Genomic DNA, 22264 nt, shown 5'->3' with positions numbered 1-22264 from the left:
ACATATTAGAAAACATACAAAATGACAACAGGAATACACAAAATGATTATGAAAATCTACAAAATGACTAAAAATATACCAAAGTACAACAAAATATACAAAAAACAAAATAACGCAAAATGGCAAACAATAAATACAACATAAATAGACAAATACACAAAACACACAATATGACTACAAAAATTAGTGGTAAATATGTGAATAAATATAATGACAGAAAAAAAAGGAAAACCAACAAAAAAATACACAAAATAACAACAAAAAACTAATTAACAGAAAATATGACTTAAAAACAATTATGACAAAATGTCAGTTATGACTAAATTAAAAACATACCAAATTACAGCAAAACTAGCGAAGAACTCACCATAAATACACAAAATACACATGAATAACAGAAAATATACAAAATGACAACTAAAAATGAAAAAGCACAGGACGACTACAGAATGAACAGAAAAAAACTCACAAAATGATCATATGAATAAACAAAATGACTTAGCACACACACAACATGACAGAAAAATACACAAAACAACAACAAATCTCAAATCCCTTTGATCCTTTGATCCTTCCTGTAATGAATGTGATAAAAGTTGCCCATCTCTGATCTAGAATATTCATATTATGAACCATATTTTGAGTGTGTGTGTGTGTGCTGGGGGGTCTAATGCTAAATCTATTGGCTCACCAGTGTGTTGGGCACCTCACCAACTGGGATTGTACCACAGGCTCCCACAGATTTGGCAGATGCCAGTTGAATTATTGATGATAGTTTAGTCTTAACATGGCCGTGCCCTGAATCAGTGGCATATTTTACCCATAATGCCTCTCAGCATTAGAAGATCATTAGTTGGCAAATATTGAAACGTTTCTTTCCATGAGCTGTAATAAGCTCTCAGTCGCTGGTGCATGGGGAACATGTAATTGTTTACATTTTCTGACATTTACAAATGATATTAATAGATGCGAATATGCCTCCCTGTTCGTTGGGTGATACATGTTTACCACAGAAGTTTATTTCAAATGACAAGCCCAGAAAAAGTTTTGTTATTGAAAACTGATGAAAAGTTTTTGTGCCAGAGCCGGAAGTCAAACCATAGAGGAGAACCAGTTATAAATGAAGCATATTTTACATAGATTAGTTTACATAATTTAAATGTAATACTGGTGAAACTATGAAATAAAATAAGGTTTATTTATTTATTCTCAATTCATATTATTGTATTACAGTATGTTTGAGCATATATTGTATTGTATAGTAACTTAAGCAAATTGTCAAACATGTGGACACCATGACTTTATTTTTTTCTTTTTTTATAACAAACAAAATACACAAAATTACTACAACTATCAGAAAATAGACAAAATGACAACAAAATAGACAAAATTACTCTAAAAATATAACAAAATGACCAAAAAAGGCAGAAAAATTACAGCAATAAAAAGTCAAAAATAAAAATAAAAAACCAAGTTGTTTCAAAAACACCAAATTACAGCTATATATATATATATATATGAACAGAAATACACAAAATGACTACAAAAAACAAAATGAGTTATTCTCAATTGTTTTATTACAGTATGTATGAGCATATATTGTATTGTTTTATACACAAAATGACTACAAATATCAGAAAATGGACAAAATTATGACAAATCTACAAAATTACATATAAAATGTAACTTATACAACAAAAATACACAAAATGGCCAAAAAAGGCAGAAAAATTACAGCAAAAAACTACACATATATATAAATACACAAAATGACTACAAAAACAAAATTATTTATTCTCAATTGTTTTATTACAGTATGCATGAGCATATATTGTATAGTAACTGAAGCAATATGTCAAACAAGAAAAATGCACATACATGTCAGAAAATTTACAAAATGATAAAAATAGAGAAAATGATTAAATGACTAAAAACATAACAAATTACACAAAAAAACTACAAACATATAGAACATATACGGTATGTATATGCAAACAATGTAATTCAATTCAAGATTTAACTAAGTGTTGAATAGAAGCACAAATGTATGTGCTTGGCTTTATTAAGTGCGCTGGAAACATAACTACACATTATTAAAGACTAATTACTAATTTACAAAGAAAAATACTGATTTGTTAACATGCATGTCTGTTTGTACTTTTAAAGCTACTGGAAACAACTGAGTTTTATCAGATAAAGGCAAAGTACAGGCCTCATAGATCAATAAATCAAAGACCATTTGCTTGAAAAACAAACATGTAAAAGGTTGAAATTGCCGTTTGAAAGTTTGTTTTGATCTTAATTGTAAACACTTGGTTTCTTTACATTGTCACAAAAGTTTTGTGCACTGCATTGTGGGATTTGGAGTCCCGTAGATCTGTGGTTCTCAACCTTCTCAGCCTGCAACCCCCAAAATAAAGGTGCCAGAGACTGGGGACCCTTACTTAATGTAATTTAAAAAGTAATTGGCAAAAATAAACATGAAATAAGGTTAAAAGAGGTCAAAAGTGACAATAACAGGTCAACATATGCAACATTAGGTGGGAAAAGTGGTGGAAACGGTTGAAATGTGATGGAGAAGTGGCAGGAATGGGAGAAATGTAGCAAAAGTGCATTTAAAGGAGCAAAAATATGGCAAAAAAATAGGTTAAAATATGGCAAGTTTGGGCTCAAATTGTTAAAAATAATATTTTTAGTTTCTTAAAGGTATCTGGCCGGACCCTCCCAGTGTCTCGCGACACCGCGAAAATGCGGTCCTGACCCCAAGGTTGAGAACGCCTGCCTTAGACAGATGCATAGAAGTGTTTTTGCTTCATTCATAATGTGATTTCTAACATTTGTTTGTCACACAAGGAGGACAGTTATTGGTTCTACTCCATTTTTGTTCTAGTTTGTTCCCAGTAATCTCATGTCAGGTCTCATGTTACCAAACATTCAGTTTTGGTCGTATTTGGATCTTTCCGTGTAAACCCAAAATAAACATCGGCCATTGTTTTGTTAAAGCTTTCAGTGAAAACACCAGAAATGTGTTGAGAAGTCACTTTGGCAGAGTTTTTGCATTTACACGGAACAATCCAAATCCACTGTAAACCATGTGTTTACAGTGGATTTCAACTTTTTTCTAATTTCAACTTTCTACATATTTTTTTGAGCATCTTTTTTCATGGACTGCGCTGTGACGGAGCCTAATTTTTATGGACACGCCTGCAACGGCGCAGGCAGAAAGAGGTCGGGCCAAAAACATGACCCAATGTGTATGTTTACCACAATAAAAAGCATGTGGTGCAGTGCACGAGAGCTCTGCCTCTCAGTCTGGTTAAAAGCAGTATCTGTTGTGCACAGGGTTGCCTTATGCTTCATGATGTCTCACACACAGCGTGAGTTCACGGAACCAGCTGGCAAGTGGAAACAATATCTGATTTAACAGTGTTTTATTACATTTTGTGTTTTCTTAAAACACGGTTAAAACTTTAGTTACTCCAATGCCTTTAGACAACAACAACCTCAACCATAGAGAACACAAACCAGTTATGTTGATCATTTTATCATTATCATTCACACTTTAAAGGCTTGGAACAAATATGTATCCCCCCATTAATAACCATACGGTAGGTATGGACACTAAGGGTGTAAGAAAAAATGGATTTGGCGATATGTTGCGTTATTTCACCACTACACCTTTATCGTATCGATCCAAAAAATGTCCAAATCAATTTTTTTAATCATGTCTTTTAACGAAAAAACCATTTAGTTGTGCTAACATACACTATGCATAGCACGTAAACGCCCGGTCGCTAGGTGTCAGTGAACGCACCATCAGACCTTGTTAAACTACTTAATTCCTCAGTGCATTGTAGTTTAAAGTTGACCATACTTTATATTCATAAAACAGACTGGGCAGTTTAATAGATGTATGTGGTTACTTTTTTTATTTTTTAAAGAATTTAAGAACTTAACAGAACCAGAATCTGTTGTAGAAGCTAAAGTTAAACTTTTTTGAAAAATATAATTTGACAGTGTGATAAACCTTGAATTACAGCTGTACTGTATTTCATACCATTTTGTACTTGTAAAGGTGAAAATTGTAATTATTTATATTGTGATATACCGTCAGATTCATGGCAATGGACACCCCCACTTTTTTTTTTGATAAAATGCGCAATTCAGATCTGTCTGGATGAAACTTAGTGGAATAATCGAGGAACCAATACGACTTAACTGAGTAAAATTTCAATTCGATTGATCAGTGATAAAACGAGATATGAATTTATGAAATTTTGCCAATGATGAGTTTTGGGATTTTTCAATTCTTAAAATTGATCCAGAACCCAAACTTTTATGAAATAATCCATGGCATATGGTTTAACTTTGGTTAAATAACAGAAAATATACAAAATGACAACATAAACAGACAAACTCCAAAAACACACAATATGACCACAGAAATGCACAAATATAACTGGAAAATAAACAATTTGACATAATAATGACAAAAAATATGCACAACAACAACAAAAAATAAAGAAAATTAAAGCAAAAATACACAAAATGACTACAAAAAATTCTTAATTAACAGAAAATCTGCAAAATGATTAATAAAAATAAAATTTAAAAAACATACCAAATGCACAAAATGAGAAAACACAGGGCGACTACAGAATTAACAGAAAAGCTCACAAATTAAAATGTGAATTTCTGAAATTTTACCAGTAATGAGTTTTGGATTTTTTCGATTTTTGAAACTGATTCGCAATCAAAATATTGATCCTTATCCCCTCCAAACTTTTATGAAATATTCCATGGCGTGAGGTCTATCTTTGGTTAAGATTTTGTCAAAATTCCTTAAAGTCTGTGTAAAGCGAATTCAATTTCTTCTAAACACATGAAATAGGTCATAAACGTAAACACATGCTAGAAGCCATTCAACCATTTATAATTTAAATGTGGAGCTAGGTTTTTTATTTATTTATTTATTCAGTTTATTTTCGACATGGTTGCATTCACAGAAGTTTTGTTTTTCTTTTTTTTTTTGTACATGCTGAAAAAGGAGACGAGAGAAGCATTTGCTTATCCAAGTCCCGTCCCCTGTTTTGAACACAGAAACTTTACATCAGAGCTCGTCTCTCTGGTCAAACATTCTTTGGTTCTGAACACAGTGTCATTGTGTATCCAATTTCTGTGTTCAGGATTTAATGGGCGGGTCAGGAATCATGGCGGAGCCATCATTAGCATTAATCCGACCCTGCTGCTGAAGCACACCAAACTTCCGTGGGCGCTATTTGGCCCTGAGCCAAAAACCAACCACATATTCAGACTAAATAGAATAAAACGCGTCCGCTGGTGCCACATTTTCCATGAAATTAGCAACTTTATACACCGTAATTTAGTTTTTTTTGACTCTACTCGGGAGGGATGCACATATTCAGACGCTGACACCTCGTTTGGTCCAATCCGAGCACTTTTGAAAGCACTATCAACGCTGGAACCACTTTCACGTTGCTCTCTCCCATAGACACACGGCTTCTTTCCCGCGCCTCTAACTGACACGCCCCCAGCATCTCAGAGCAGAGAGACGTGCTCGTTTTTCCATGATTTTGAGACATAATTTTATTTACTTCAAATTTGGCTCAGTGGTCAGAGACTCAGGGTTCTGTGGTGCGACAAACTCATTTCTGCTTTACACTGACTTTAAGTTGTTTTGACATAATCCTGCTAACAGACCAACAAACAAATAAAGAAAGAAAATAATAATCAAAAAATCGAATGACAACTTAATCAAACATTGATGTTCAATTATCATTTTTAAATGCAATTTTGTATACTGTATAATATTGCCTATTGTAATAAAAAAAAAAAAAACTAACAAAAAAAACCCCAATAGTATAGCATTAGTTTGGGAGGTAAATTATGAACCTCATTGCCTCACGTGTATTAGGTGAGCAGTCGTTTAATCTGTTAATTCCATTCAGATTTAAATCAAAGTAGATCATAGTGGCACACACACACACACACACACACACACACACACACACACACACACACACACACACACACACACACACACACACACACACACACACACACACACACACACACACACACAGGCTCAGGAGCTGCTTCAACTGTCCATTTGTACTCACCATAAACATAAAGCGGTTAACAGCTATTTCACAGCATTCGATTTATTCTTCAAGTGGAACAATGATCATTATGTTACATCATTGAAAAAGTGATTGTGTGTTGTCCTCTGGATAACAGTGTGGGTGAGTGTTTTTCAGCCAGTCAAAACTACAGGGGGCGTCTGAGGAACCCTAAAGGTAAAGTGAGGTGACTGACCATGGCATAGAAGGGGGTGGGGTGGGGGGGGGTGAGCTAAAGGACTGCAGCACAGGCCTGAGACATCGAGCATGGGTGACGCATCAAAGAGTGTAAAGCACAGATTCCCATTAGCGTGTGACACCATAGCACACAGTAACTCCTAATGATCCCATGGGTGCTCACAGCACACCCTCCTTTAATGACTTCCTCAGACACTTTGCTGGTTCCTCATAGCCAAACGCTGGCTGTGAAACAAGTATAGACTCACATACACTAAAATAGTCAAGTTACTCTGTAGTTGTTCAAACCTTAGTTTTTGTTGTCGTTTTTCTATGCATTTTATCCACCAGTCGTTATCTTGATCCTCCTCCTCCCTTTGCATAGAGCGTAGCATACTAACGTACTACTCACACTAAAGGTGCGTTGACACCAAACGCAACATCAACAACTCTGGCGACTAGATTACATTCAAAATCAATGTTAATGACGCAATTCTGGAAATGTCGTCAAAAATGTTTTTTAATGGTCCCATGTCATGCTTTTTTTCACCCATCTAAAAATCAAACATTCCCTTTTCAAAAGCGTCTCAGCTTGTCTTCCATTAGTTTTTTTTTTTTTTAACCCTTTTGTAAATACATCTCTTGTTTTGAAATTATCCGGAAGTTTTGTCGGTAGCGCAATGGTGGGTCTCTATACATTCTTATATAGGATAGGAGGAGGAGTTTTTTTTGTTGTGATGTCACAACGCAAGAAAAATCCAACTCTCCTGTTTGGAGCTGAATGTGTAATAACAAGGGAACGTATATCACTGTTATGAAGTGATTTTTTTCATAATACTGCACTTTTAAAGAAACAGAGCCCACAGTGCGCTATCCTTTAATGACTTCCTTCTAACCAAACGCTGGCTGTGAAACCAAGTATAGCCTCACATACACACACTAGCACCTTGCATTGAGTGTGTATTTTCCTCTATGATATGCAAACGGTCATCTAATAAGCAGATAATGAATCCCCGCATACGCAGGCATCAAAAAAGCACTGTGTCCGACAGGATGATCACACGTGGAGAACTGGATAGTGTGAGCTATCACAATGAGCTCATTAGGCCAACAGCATCCATACGAAGACATTCATTTCTTTATTTTCCCTCTGTGCGTTTGTGTACCTCGTTTCACCCAGAGGAGTTTTAACACAACACTAATTCTTCATCTCATTTCCCCCTGAATCCCCCGTTGCCTTCATTTGCCTTTGTCTCCCTGCCTTCATCCTCTCTCCATCTTTCTTCTCGTGCTGATAGCTGGTCCCAGAGGACCCCAGCAGTTGTCAGTAATCAAGGAACGCTCTCTCAAATAGGTCACTTATCTGATGTCTGGTCTGTTCTGACAGTGACAGACAGTCAGTACTTTTCACGGGGATTAGCAGCGGTTCTATTTGTCACTGAGGTAGAACTAAGCATCGCAATTACCGGACAAAAGAAAAGATTGAGCCAAAGCATTGGCAGCAGAAATCACAGCTTTCATCATTAGCATTCTGTTCAAACGACTCAATTGAAAAGTTGCCACTCATGTGATTCCCAGGACTCCTCGCAGCCATGACTCTTCATTTATTCAATTTATTGATGCAAAGACTCTTCATTAAGAGACAGCAGTGAATGTGACATCTGCCCTCAGGTGCCCCCCCCCCCGTGGAATTTTAAGCAGGCGTAAAGCCAAGAGGCAACGTAACATGTGAGAGATACTGTGTGTTGCTTTAGGGCGTTTATACTGATGCTCCAACCATGAGGAGAAAGGTAACACACACACACACACACACAGGAATTTAGCACATTTCATACACAAGGCAATTCAATGTGCTTTACATGATCAAAAAGTGCAACATCTTAAAATCAACAAGAACATTAAAATCAGCAACAAACACATTACATCAAAACAACATGACCAAAAATCTCCTTCTCAATCATACGCAGTAGAGACAAAGAGTGTCTTTAACTTTGATTTAAAAATGTTCGACTTCTTTGCAGCATAACAACTAAAAGCAGCATCACCATGTTTACTGTGAGCTCTGGGCTCCACTATCTGACCTGTGTCCATGGATCTCAGAGACCTGCTGGGTTCATACCTGACTAACATTTCACTGATGTATTGTGGACCAAACTCATTCACACATTTAAAACCAGCAGCAGAACTTTAAAGTCTATTCTGAGGCTGACTGGGAGCCAGTGGAAAGACTTTAAAACTGGAGTGATGACCTCTGACCTCTTTGTTCTGGTTCAGATCTGAGCTGCAGCGTTCTGAACCAGCTGTAGATGTTTGATGAAGACCATTACAATAGTCCAGTCTGCTGGAGATAAAAACATGGACCAGCTTCTCATGATCTTTCTGAGTCATTAAACCTTTGACTCTGGAGATGTTTTTTAGGTGGTAGAAGATGTTTTTATGATAAATTTGATCTGACTGTTGAATGTATGATCTGAGTCAATCAGAAACACCAACGTTTTTGACTTTAGCTTTTAAAGATGGAGACTCAAGGTACTCTCTGATAGTGGTCCTTTTTTCACTGTTACCAAAGACAATAACCTTCATCTTTTCATGATTTAGTTGAAGGAAGTTTCACTTTTTCTAAGCAGTCACACAATCATAGACCTGAAGAAGGTAGAATGTGTGTTTCCCACATGACGGCCTTTGAATTATTGAACTGAGCTGGTCTTTTTGATCCAAGTTAGGTATGCGCGCGTGTGCGCGCGCACACACACACACACACACAGAATGAGAGGAAGTCCAATCCTGTCAAATATTTCACTTAACACACATGTATGGGTCATTTTCATTTAAGAAAAACTTGACGTGCAACTTTTATCACAGTTTGATCAAAGGGCCCCGTAGTCAATATTCATGTCAGCATTTAAAATTATGACCAATCTGAGTGTTAATACAGGGTTAATATAAAGGGTTTCTGTGTTTTTGTTGTTTTTTCTTTTATTTTGTGTATTTAAGTGAGTACAGTATTTTGCATATTTTTGTGTTTTTGAAATCATTAGGTTTTTAGTTTTTTTATTGTTTTATTTATTGTTTTTATTCTTCTGTCATTTTTGCATGTTTTTGGAGTGACTATTTGTAATTTTGTGTATTTTGTTAAGTCAATACATTTCTTGTATTTTGTTATTAATAATTATCATTTTTCTGTTATTATTATTATTGTATTTATGTATTTTTGTGTTATTTTGAAATCCTTGTGGTTTTTATTATTTTTTTTATTTTGTATTTTTATGTTCCTGTGTTATGTTGTTTTTTATTGTCATTATTAATATTTCTTTGTCATTGTGTGTATTTTTGTTGTCGGAATGTTGTCTTTGAAGTGAGCTTTTTGTCATTTTGTGTATTTTTTTTTAAATTTTATGTACTTTTGTGTGTTTTTGAAGTCATTGTTTTTTTATTTAGTGTTTTTATTTTTTGGTCAATGTGTCTATTTTTTTGTTTGTTTTTGAAATCATTGTGATTTTTAAATTTTTATTTTATTCAGTATTTTTTAATTTTTCTGTTTTGTGTATTTTTGCGGTTGTTTTGTATATCAATTTATATACAAAAACGTGTGTGTTAGATCATTATGATTTGTGTATTTGTATTATTTAATTAGCTTTTTTTCATAATTGAGTGTGTTTTTGGAGTCATTGTTCTGTGTTGATCTTGGTGTAGATAATTAGACTGAGGGCCACATGTGGCCCCTGGGTTGCCAGTTTCCCGTGTTTGATGTGCATCATCGTTTTTTTCCCTCCATTTAAATGTTATTCCTTTGTTATTAAGTGACCCCGTGGCTTGATCAGACGTGACTCCATCTTTTCTTGCGCGTCCTCATCTTGTTTTTCTCCTGCAGAGATATAAGACAAAGCATTTCTCAAGCACGTTCTCATTACTGAAATCTATAATCTTCCTGCTCTGCTCCACATTATCTCTTTGTTATCCAAACAGATGACACTGATGACGAGGGCGAATCATCGAATGATGTTATTTAGGGGCTGTAATTTCACCCTGTGCTGATTGACGGCTGGTGGAAGCGATGAATAATAGGCGTAATTAGTCTTAGTGTCATGCTGCAGTCATCAATATATGTGCTGAGTAAGACGGATTGAGAGAAGATTCACAATATTGAACTCCTGATCCTGAATGGTCCCCAAATGGATTGAGTTGAGCTTAGAAAATGAGAATAATGGTGTTGAAAAGTGGAGCTAAATGCTGCCCAGCACATTTAGAGAGGCACCCGTGGGGGATGCGACACACGCACTTTGATTAAAAACAAAAACTCATCGCCCTCACTTTTTACATTGTTGGAAACGTATTGGTCCAGTTAGATTGATTGAATGGTGATCAAGCCAATCATAGCCAGACTTTTGAAGAAGCCACCGTTCCGAGAAGGTAAACAAAGAGTGAACGGCAATGAGTAAAGTGTAAGTAACATGACAAATAATGAGTAACAGGTGGCAAAAGATGGTCCAAAAGTGGCAAAACTGTGGCGAGTGAAAAGTGACTAAAATGGGCCAAAAGAGGAAACAGGTGGTATGTAATGGCTAAAGGTAGCTTAAATGAAGAAAATATGGCAAACAATAGTGAAAAAGGGCAAAAATGTGGAACAAAAATAGGCAAAATGTATGGGAAAAAAATGAAACAAGTAGCTTATTTGGATAAAAAGTGTCAAAAATTGTTAAAGAATTGACAAAAAATGCAAAAATAGACAACTTGCAAAAATAGACAAAACTAGGAAAAAACAGATATTTATTGACAAAAGGAAGCTAAAGTCTACAAAACAAAAAATGGCCATTTTGCCAAAAAAAAATGAGCAATAAAAAATGAGTGACAGGTGGCAAAAAATGGTCCAAAAGTGACAAGAAAATTGAAAATAGGCTAAAGGTAGCTTAAATGAAGAAAATGTGGCCAAAAATAGTGAAAAAGGGCAAAGATGTGGACCAAAAACAGGTAAAATGTAGAGAAAAATGAAACAAGTGTTATTTATTGTGAAAAAGGAAGATGAAAAGTGTCAAAAAATGGTTAAAGAATTGAGTGTCAAAAAGAACTTGCAAAAATTGACAAAAATTGAGAAAAGGGATTTTTTTATTGGCAAAAGGTGGCTAAAGTCTGAAAAAAACTAAAAACTGTAAAAAGATGAATTATGAAAGGGGTAAAAATGGGACAAGGTAAAAAGGGTTAAAATGTTTCCCACTTTTAAGGTTTTCTGGTTGAATAATAATTAAAATTAGGAGAAAAAGAGCCACATGTTGAGAATCACTGACTTATCATGGTTTTAGTGAATTATTTAATAAACTAAATTGGGAGTCGACGTTGCCCTAGCCTTAGAACACCCCCACCTTTAAAATTGCTGCTCCACCCCTGGATTGAGCTGAGGAAAGGAGAATAATGGTGTTGAAAGACGGAGCTAAACGCTGCCCAGCACATTTAGAAAGAGAAGAGAATATCATGTTAAAACAGAGAAATGTTTTATGCAGCAGCAGCAGCAGCTTCCGTCACTGCTGAACGGATGAAGTAATTTCATTTTCATGCCTGATCTGCATGAAAATTGTATCGGCGGGTAAGAGAAAGATAGAGGAAAAAGTCAAGCCTTCCCATTTTCTCCATTTGACTGTGATTATTTCCTCTGACTGGTAACCATAGAGATGGTTCACGCCCTAAAAAGAAGTAAAGAGAAGAAGAAAGGCAATGATGTGCTGAGAGTACAGCTGAACATAAAGCTGTTAGAATGTCTTCATTCAGCCTTAAAACATCACCCAGGGCCAGTTGTGATATTTGTTTGACATTTTATTTCCACACTTCTGCTGTTTACTTTGAAGACCAAATCAGGGAGTTTTTTGTCTCTGCTGAGGGAATAGATCAGAGATGAGCAACTTATATCACAGCGGGAGCATCAACATTCATGTCAGAAATATAGAATAATCTGAGCATGAACACAGCTGGAACTACAAAAAGGTATTGTGTTGTTTTTTGGTTTAATTTTGTGTATTTTTGTTGTCGTTTTGTTTGTTTTTAGTCATTCTGTGTGTTTTTGCAGTTTTTGTGCTATGAGTCATTTGGTGTGTTTTTGTTGTATGTGTGTGTTATGAGTAATTTTGTGTTATTTTGTTCTCATTTTGTACATTGATCTGTTTTAGTTAATTGTTATTTTGCTATTTCTTATCTTTCACTCTCACTCACCCTGATTCTTGTGTATTTTTGGGTTGTTTTTAATTATTTTTTTCTATTATTTTTGTGTATTTCTGTTGTAATTTTGTGCATTTTTCTGTAATTTTGTGCATTTTTCTGTAATTTTGTATATTTTCATAGAGGAAATTTGTGCGTTTACTTTGGGGGCCCCACAAAAATAATCCGAGGGCCACATAAGGTCCCTGAGCCATCAGTTGCCCATACCTGTTATAGGTTAACGCTACATGGGGTGCAATCTTTGCATGAAAATTATTTTGCATAATTGTGACCAACCTTCCTAAATAAAGGTTAGGAAAATTAGGTTTTATTACCGGGAAAGATGTAAAAACAGAATACAGTGTTATAACTAAATGCAGGGGGGGAATACAGGGGTAAAGGAGTTAGGGAGGACAGTAAAAAGAAGGATGAGAGCTAACAAGTGTGAACAGGCGGAGTCAATGTATGGGCTGAGATTTGTACCACTAGAAACTGAAATTTGAATAGTTGGTATTGAATTTGAAAGTAACAACTTGAAATTGTATTGAAACTGAATTAGTAACTTGAAATTGTATTTTTTCATGGCTATATACAGTAGATATATCTATAATAGCAAGAAAGTTCTGCGTGTGTTTCTGTCTGTTTGACCTGAAACTTTAAAGTGATTTAATAAATGCCTTTACTGTATGATATCTGTGGTCACACCCTCAACAGCCGGACCAGGAGTGTGTCTCTGTGTAGTGAAACTGAATTGTGTGCAGTGAATCTGAATTTTGAATAATGAATTTTTGGAATGTATTAGATGATTTTTTTTCAACAGGAAATTATTCATTCAGTTTCAAAACAGTAAATTAAATTTCAAATTGTTACTTTCAAAGTCAATACCAATGATTTCAATTCAGTTTCTAGTGGCACAAATCTCAGCCCATACCAATGTGTGCTCTCAATTGTGACAGAGCTATTTGTTGAAAGAAATAAGGTATTTCTATAAAGTATAAAGGTGTTGACTGCCTGCACATTATAAAGTTTTAAAGGTGCAGTCTGCGACTCTCAGATCCCTCCCCGCTGCTCTTTTACCCTGCATCCAAACTTTCCAAAGTCCTTCCCGCAGAGAAGCTAACAAGCTAATGTTAGCCAGACAGCAACATCACAGTAATATAACATGCTCTGTTTAAAGCATATTACTGCAGCGCTTCTCTCTCTCTATGTGCACACATCTCAGCAGCAGCAGCAACAACACAGTGTCACTCAAAGCAGCTCACACGGAGGCTGCTGCGCGTACATGAGCAACACGTGCACCACAGAGTTCTAGTGTAACAATTACAAATCAAACATAATGTAAATCAAGCAGCAGTAATTACCTTTCAAGCAGAAAAGTTGCTAATTCCATCTTTAACTCCTCCAGACCATACACTGTAAAAAAGACGGCGCTACAGCCCCGGGAAAGGGGCGGGTCCTGTGAGCAACAGCTGTCAGACAGCCCATCAAACACAATCCTGGCTCTGATTGGTTCTTTTTGCTCAGTCGAGGTGCATTGTGGCAATCTGCCAAAGGTAGCAGGAGCAGCAAGGGGCGGGGCTCAATGAGCCTGTTTTTTTTTTTTTTTTTTTAACACAAACTACTAGTTTGACTTAAAGCTGTCATTACATATTGACAGCTTTAGCAAATATGACAAAAAGTCAATTTTATAAGAGTTGCAGACTGCACCTTTAACGTGTTTTTGTTATTTTATTCACATGCCATAATAATGACGAGCAGACATGATCTTTTGTTCAAGGACTAGGAAAAGATTAAATAAATATTCTTCCAGGTTAAATCACACCCGAACAAAGATGCTGAGCGTTCCATTACAGGTCAACATGAATTCCCAGTTAATCTGATTGTTTTTGAGTATTGCAGTATAACAGGGCTCCATGTAATTAATGGCTAAATTAATTCTGAGGCACTATGCAGTAATTGGATGTTGCTCTGCGATCATTTATCTTGGTAAGTGAGCGTCAGGGTGTCGTCTCCATGATGAAAATAGTATCGTTCAATTGATCACATGATCACATGAGTTTGTTTTGTCACAACCACGTCAAGAAAATGTGTGTAACTACATTGTTTTACAGCCAAACCCTTTTTTAACACTTTAACAAATGTATTTAACCAAACATGAAGTAGACCTATATGTAATATGAACAGTAAAAGGCTGGGAAAAATCTGCCTTTTTTAAATTTCTCCTTGCTCAAGGGTAGATTAGCATTTTTGTACCACCAACTTTTTACCTTATGCAAGTTGCAAATCAATTAAAGACAGCTGTGCAATCTGTGGACTTTTCTAATCAACTTCAACAGACGATTCAATTAAAATGTCTAATTAAAGTTTATCTTGATGCAGAAAGCTGTTTTATAAATGGAACATTTCTGTTTTACTGCGACTGTTGTTTTACTTTCCTCCTCAAGCCTTTGTTCGTAACTTTTGGATGAAGTTGATATTTCCTGTATTTTTAACCAGTGAATAACCGAGTATTGTCGTAGATATTACAAAGCAGGTTTGTACTGATTCTGACTCTGACAATGATGAATCTAATGGAACCGCTCCATGTTTCCACATGTTTCTGTCCATCACTGGTGGTTGTGTTGGAGGGGAGAAGGACAGGAAAGGTCAGTTTTTGTGCAAATAAGATAGTATGTGACATTAAGATGAATAAAGATTTAGTTTGATGGTTTGGATGTCATTTATGGAGTGGATTGCTCTGTAAGTGTAGTGTTCAAAATGTCATACTAGCGTCTTATTGATACAAAGTCTGACGTCAAAATGAGTATGTAGTGCGTTGACGTTCAATAGTATGGGTATTTCTCGCATACTCAATCTTTTCAGATACATACTATATGGGGGCATTTTTTCAAGGTAGGGTAGGCGATTTTCAAAAGCTAGCATGATTTTGAATGTAGCCTCCCTGATGGCTCCGCCTTTACCCCCCTCGCCCCTCCCCTCTGTGCTCCGTCTCACTTGCTTGCATGCACACAACTGCTGTAAAAGAGGAGCTCAGCTCATCGCTTGTATTGTGTAGAAACTTTGTTGTCTTTTGTCTCATTCAGCAGTAAGTGAACAATAAATTTTACCATCTTAAAAAATGAGACCAAAAACTCTGTTTTTAACTCTGTCAGCAGTGACGCGCTTTATGTGAGCTCGTGCATGTGAGGGGTCGAGAACGAGCAGAGAGACAGGGAGACGTGATTGGTTAAAAAAGCGGTTTGTTTTTTTCCATTGGTTGGAGTTATTACAGGTTTACAACTGCTACAGTTGATGGATTTTTCAGAACACATAAGATCTTCATTTCTGTCAGGACATAAAGACAATTTCAACCAAAAACTTAAAAAGTGTATCTGGAGGAAATGGCCTACCCTAGCTTTAAGTACAGTGAGCACAAAGGTCATAGGCTGTGTTTGAAGTGGCACACTGCGTACTATACACAATTCATTCAGTATATACCAGTGTTTTTCAACCTTATAACCGGGGTCACCTGGACTGTCTAGTAATTGATAAAAGTAGTTTCTGATTAAAAATATATTTTTACATTTTTAAATGTATTGTTTTTCAAATTAAAACAACACATAATCCTAAACAACTGCATTCTATACTTTCACTTGATCAAATATGAATCTAGTTCAAAAACTAAATACAGTATAAAGAAAAGGAATAAAAATAAAATAAATATCTGAGCTGGGGTATCTTGTCACTTTCTACACCAATCTGAGCTACTCTGTATTTGGTAAATAATAAAACAAACATGATCAAAAATTAATTCTAGAAAAAAAACTTTGGGGTCACTAGAAATTTGTGATGGGTTCATGATCCAAAAAAGCTTGGGAACCACTGGTATACACTGTCTACTATACAGTATATTATGTATAAGTATGATTAGGATGATGAGTGTTCCCACTGATGAATCACACTGAGGCTAAATATCTCTGTTGATTCTCCACCTTTGAAAGTTCTGAAAACATTTGAAATGAGAAAGTGAACAAGTAGAATATCAACATGTGCTCATTTGATCCATGAAACTCACAGAAACACATTTCATTCTGAGATTTTCAGAGACCCTCTATGGTACTACCGTGGTAGACTATACAAAAAGAATGAACGACGCACGCTCACGGGAAAGTGAAGCTTTTATTTTTAGTGCTCCCCCTGCTGACTGGCTGCAGTATAGGTCCTAAGCCCCGCCTCCTCAGTGATAACAGATGGGATATGGGTCAAACTGTAAAGTTAAAATACTCGTTATTTTTTCAAACCTAAACTTTGCTGTGATCATTAGTTATTATCACCCTACGTTGTGTTCAAGTGCTCATTTTTCTGTGAAGCTTGTTTTAAATAAGTTATTTGAGGTTGATAAACGGGATTTGATGTCATATGACAATGATTTACAGCTGATGATTGGGCAGTATGCTGAATGGGTGGGCGTGCTACTAGAGCTCCTCCCGCCGGACCCTACTGCGCAGACTCTGGCTCCAAATGACGTCAAATTTGCAAGATGGAAGCTCCCCTAAGCGCCGTTTTTTGGCTTCAAGAAAGTTGAGTGGGAACAGCTACAGTGCACGTCCACTGGGTACTAGTGACAAAACTTTTGGTGAACTTCAAAACAAGAGCCTTATTTACATAAGCATTAAAAAACTAACTTGTTCTGAAAAAGGGATGTTTGAATGTTAGCTTGAAGCCTGTCCCAGGACCATTTTACATTCCACTTGCAATGCATCATGGGGCGGTTGAGTATGACTAGTGTGCCCACCATGCATACTTTTTAAAACGCCCCCATATAGTATACAGCTGGGTATTTCTCACGCGCTCAATCTTTTCATACTATCTAATGTGAATGCACTACATACTCATTTTGACAATAGACTTAGTATGAGTAGTACGTTAGTATGACATTTACAACACAGCCATACTCAACCGCTCCATGATGCATTGCGAGCGGACATTAGGGAAATGTAAAATGGGACTGGCCTCCAGCTAAAAATCAAACATCCTCTTTTCAAAACAAAAGCATCGCTTTTTGTCTTCCATTAGGTTTTTTTTGAACACTTTTGATTTTTTATTTTAAAGTTAACCACAAGTTCTGTCAGTAGCACAATGATGGGCAATATGGAATCTCCGAAATGTCGGAATGAAATGTCAAAATCAAACATCCCCTTTTCAAAAGCGTCTCAGCGTGTCTTCCATTAGTTTTTTTTTTTTTTTAACCCTTTTGTAAATACATCTCTTGTTTTGAAATTAACCGGAAGTTTTGTCAGTAGCGCAATGGTGGGTCTCTGAAAATCTCCGTAATGTCGGCATGAAATGTGTTTGTGAGTTTTATGGATCAAATGAGCACATGTTGATATTCTACTTGGTCACTTTTTCACTTAAAATGTTTTCAGAACTTTCAAAGCTGGAGAATCAACAGATGTTTAGCCTCAGTGTGATTCAAGCTTTTGTCGTTGTAGGTTCCAGATGCATCTTGGGAAACTTGGAAGTATACTTCAGTGGAAACGGTCATCATCCTAATCATACTATATACTCATTGAGTTTGTAGTGTAAAATACTTTAGTTGAATCAGTTGAGGAGTCATTTTTGGGGCTAATTATTGAAATAAAAGGTTGAATGTAGATAGTCTAGTCTTTGAATATTGTAGATGTGCTACAGCAAAGAGATTATGTGATTATTGGCTGGAATAACTGGCCAGAATAATGGATATCAGTGTCTTCTCAGTGTAAAGTGTGGGAGTCAGATCTATTGAGCTGTTTCTGGTATAAAAGATCTGGTCATTAAAACCCACCGATGCAGCAAACAGCAATATCACCCAGACAGACAAAAAAGTCTCCACACAAGTTCAAGGTTTTTGAGAAAAAAACTGTCTTGGAAAACTCAACATGCAGGTCAAATAATCTTGCAGAAATTGTATTTATTTTACTGCAGACTTCATTCTTCTAGTTCCACCCTCAGGCTGTCTTTTCAAAGTGTGAACATAAAAGAAAAGTTTCTGTGGAAATACTGTCATCAATGTATCTGCCAAATAGTCTGTGTACACTTTCTGCTCAATCTTTTCATTTGACTTCACTGTGTTTTTGAAAGTGCATGTCACATACTAAGCTTTGAACATTTCAGACTTTTTGTGGCTCGAGAAGATTGAAAAACCCAAGACAAAAACTGACTTTTTTCTGCTCTGTTGAACTTTTGTTCTCAGATCCGCTCAGATCAGGATAAGGATGTCGGCATTCGCTACAGCATCACTGGCGCAGGCGCGGATCAGCCCCCGAGTGGAATCTACAACATAGATCCCATCAGTGGCAACATGTTTGTTACCCAGCCTCTGGACAGAGAGGAGAGAGCCTCGTTTCATGTAAGAAATGCCTCAAATCTGTATTTATCTGTTTCTGTTTCCCCTCAGGCTTCTGTTCAATCTTTCTGATCATCTTCCTATCATCCCTGTCAATGTTTGCCTCCACTTTTCTTGCCTTCATCTAATTCTAAGCCTAATGTTTACCAAAAAAAGACAATGCAGAGAACTTTACTTGCACCACACCAGCCTCACACTAAGGCCCTGTTTACACGACAAAGTTTTTAAGTGAAAATGCTAATGTTTTGTTGCGTTTTGGCTGTCCGTTGACATGGCAACAGCAGTTTGGTGCTTGAGAATGGAATTTTTTAAAAACGGGCTCCAGAGTGGAAGTTTTTGACAACGCTTCCCTCTCTAGCTGTGTTTCCATTACAGATTTTCGCAAAATAAACGCAATATTTCTAAAGGTCGACAAGGAATAATTGCGCTTTGAACGCTGTTTTGGGCAGAAGCATTGTCACTCCTGTGAAATATCATCCCACGAGACTAGGCTGCAGAAAAACGGATGCTCATTTTTATAACTATTTGAAGTACAATGCTAAGACATGTCCCAATCTCCTCTTCTGTTTACACTCAGAGAGCAGTGGTCATGTGACCATGTACATCACGTTTTATGACGTGTATTTGCAGTAAAAGTGTTTCCATAGTGCTTTTATAACACATTTCAAAATCGAAACGTCTGAAACACCTCCTCATGAAAGTGTGAAACCTTTTTAGCGATATTTAAGTGTTTTTTTTTTAAATTCAGGTATTTCCATTACCATTTTTTTTTTTTTTTTTTTGCACTATTTAGATTTTGCGCATTTCCAAGGGTAATGGATACATAGTTTCTGTCTCCGTGTAAACAGAGAAACGACACGTTCTGTGTCACGGGCATGTTCACTAAAGCTGCAGAGCAGTGGCGGCTGGTGCATTTTTTCTCCAGGGGGGGCTTTGTTCATGTTTCTTAGCCTTTTCTGAAAGGGCTTTAAATGGGTCATGCATGTCTTTATGTATGTTGGGTCTGATCCTGACGTTTGTAAAAGAAGGCAGGGAAAGCTGAATTATTTAATTTTATTCACGTTCAGGCCGTATTCTGTCAACCTCAGGTCAAGGCCTAACTTTGTAGGTCCAATTTAAGCTCTACTGTTACTTGTGTTTGTCAGAAGTATCGCTGCGCATGCACCTATTTTGGTTTATTGCAAAATCATACTGTCATCTATTGGCCTGGCATGTATACTACATCGTTTTTTATGCTTCCCTCGGTCTCATGTAAACAGAGATCATTTTGAAAACATTGCCACGTGAATGTGGAACTTTTGGAAACCAAAACAGAAACAGATGTTACGGCAAATTTGCGGTTGACCTCATTTGGAGACATGATTTATTGCTCTGGTTGAATGATGGAGTCCAGGCGAGGCATTGATGATTTTATAAAAAAGATTTATTATAAAATAAAATAAAAAGGAGTAAAAAAGAAGCTTCCATCCTGAAAGAATGAAAGGCAAAAGGCTTGTGGCAGAGCAAAAAGGTAAGACCCACTCTAACTAACAGTTTCACAGCTTAAGCTTTTATACAGATAACAGAAAAGTTCCACCCTGAGGTGAGGAGAAGGAGGGAGTCAGATGCCCAACAGTGGAAACATTTGAGGATGATGAAGACATGTATATTATGAGGAAGATTGGGCGCCACTCTTATCTGTCCTTGATAGTGTGTGCGTTCGTGTATATCTGCATGTGAGTTTGAGTTTTGGCCTTCAGCAGAGACTCTGTGTTGCACTGAGTACAATACGATCTGTACTGTTTAATCTAACATGATTCAGCTGTTCAAAAGTGCAAAGAGTAATGGAGTCATCATGTATTAAAACATGACAAATTGTACACATGAACATACATTTGACGATATGATGATGAATATAAAAATTGCCATAACACAGAAGCAAAACGTTTGTAAACAGTGCCACGGTTACGTTGTAGCTAAAGACAAGAAAAATGCCTTATCAAATCAAAGTGTTACAGTTTAAACTTTGCATTGAAACAAAAGACTGAACGATCAGAATCTGAGAACCAAGACAAACTGATGCCTTTGTTTCCCTCATCAGAGCTGATGAGCAGGTGCGGCTTCGTCACAGTGTTTGTGCATCTGAAGTGTTGTGTGCAAACAGTAGCTCCCTGTGTAGCGTCGCTTGATTGATAAATGATCAGTTAATGTCACCAGAGAGTTTTTTTCTGCAGTCTCCTCACACACTGCAGCTTCTTCAGCTTTCTCTTTGTGCACAGCAGGAGCCCAAATTGTTGCACACTTACCTCGTGCACTTTGAGCAGCTGTGGAGGAAACACACACAGCTGTACATTTAGCATCGCTCCCCAACACACACTCAAACACACACACACACAAATGCAAAAACACACACGGGAGGCTGAAGGAATGCTGAGTTCACAACAGGTCTCTATGGAACCTTGGGTTAAACTGTTTTGCAGATGTGTGAATTAAATATGCAGATCACTTGAGATTCAAGGTACTGCAAGGCCATCAGTTTACAGTCACACACACATGCACACACACACTTTATCTGCTTGACTTTCTATCATAAAGGACCAGCATCTCCTCATGTGGTGAGCGCCACTGATGTTGGACACATAATGGCGTCATGCCTGTCACTATGATGGACGAGTGCTGCTGATGGAGCTCATTTTAAAGCATTGCTCCAGTCTTTGACACACATGCTTACTCACAAGAATACAAACACAAATACACACACGTACATTCAAAGTAAACCAATGCACTTATTTTCCAAAGATGGTTACACATCGTCAGGCTAGTTTGTTCCTTAGCCTACCTTTGTATGCCTTTATAAGCATACCTACCTACCAGGGTTTGGGTCAATTACATTTTTCAATTACTATTGTGTTTTCAATTATCCATGTTCAATTACAATTCAAGTACGATTACAGTGACCAGAATTTTTCCAGTTACGAATAAGTCAAATTACAACTAGAAAATTTGCATTTCCTGAAGAAAATACAAGTGAGGACGCAGGTGCTGGCCCGCGTCACATTGCATTAGCTTAGCATTAGCCTAGCAATAGCATTAACCTATTTATAGCATTAACTAAGCATTAACCTGGCATTAACATCAGCCCAGAGTTAGCATTAACCTAGCAATAGCTTCGCAATAGGATTAGCCTTGAATTATCCCTAACCTAGTATTAATCTTGCATTAGCATCAGCCTAGCAATAACATTTGCCTAGCATTGGTATTAGTTGAGCATTGACCTAGCATTAGCACTAACCTAGCATTAGCCTAGCAATAGCATTAGCCTAACATTAACACTAACCTAGCATTAGCTTAGAATTTGCATCAGCCTAGCAATAACATAGGCTAGCATTAGCATGAGACAAGCAATAGCAATAACCTAGCA

General features: G+C 36.7%; 1 protein-coding gene across 3 annotated transcripts in view; it reads left to right on the top strand.

Moving 5' to 3' along the window:
• The window catches only part of cdh4 (cadherin 4, type 1, R-cadherin (retinal)), a 383532-nt gene that overhangs the window by 292333 nt on the left and 68935 nt on the right, over positions 1-22264 (top strand). For all 3 annotated transcript variants that reach the window (XM_028447500.1, XM_028447499.1, XM_028447501.1), the window contains one exon: positions 18712-18867. In XM_028447500.1, the coding sequence (XP_028303301.1) occupies positions 18712-18867 (156 nt within the window). The remainder of the gene's footprint in view (positions 1-18711; positions 18868-22264) is intronic.

The sequence above is a fragment of the Gouania willdenowi genome, chromosome 5, assembly GCF_900634775.1.
Source record: "Gouania willdenowi chromosome 5, fGouWil2.1, whole genome shotgun sequence".
Classification (NCBI taxonomy): Eukaryota; Metazoa; Chordata; class Actinopteri; order Blenniiformes; family Gobiesocidae; genus Gouania; species Gouania willdenowi.
Note: the sequence above shows the minus strand (reverse complement) of the source record. Positions and strands in the feature narration are given on the sequence as shown.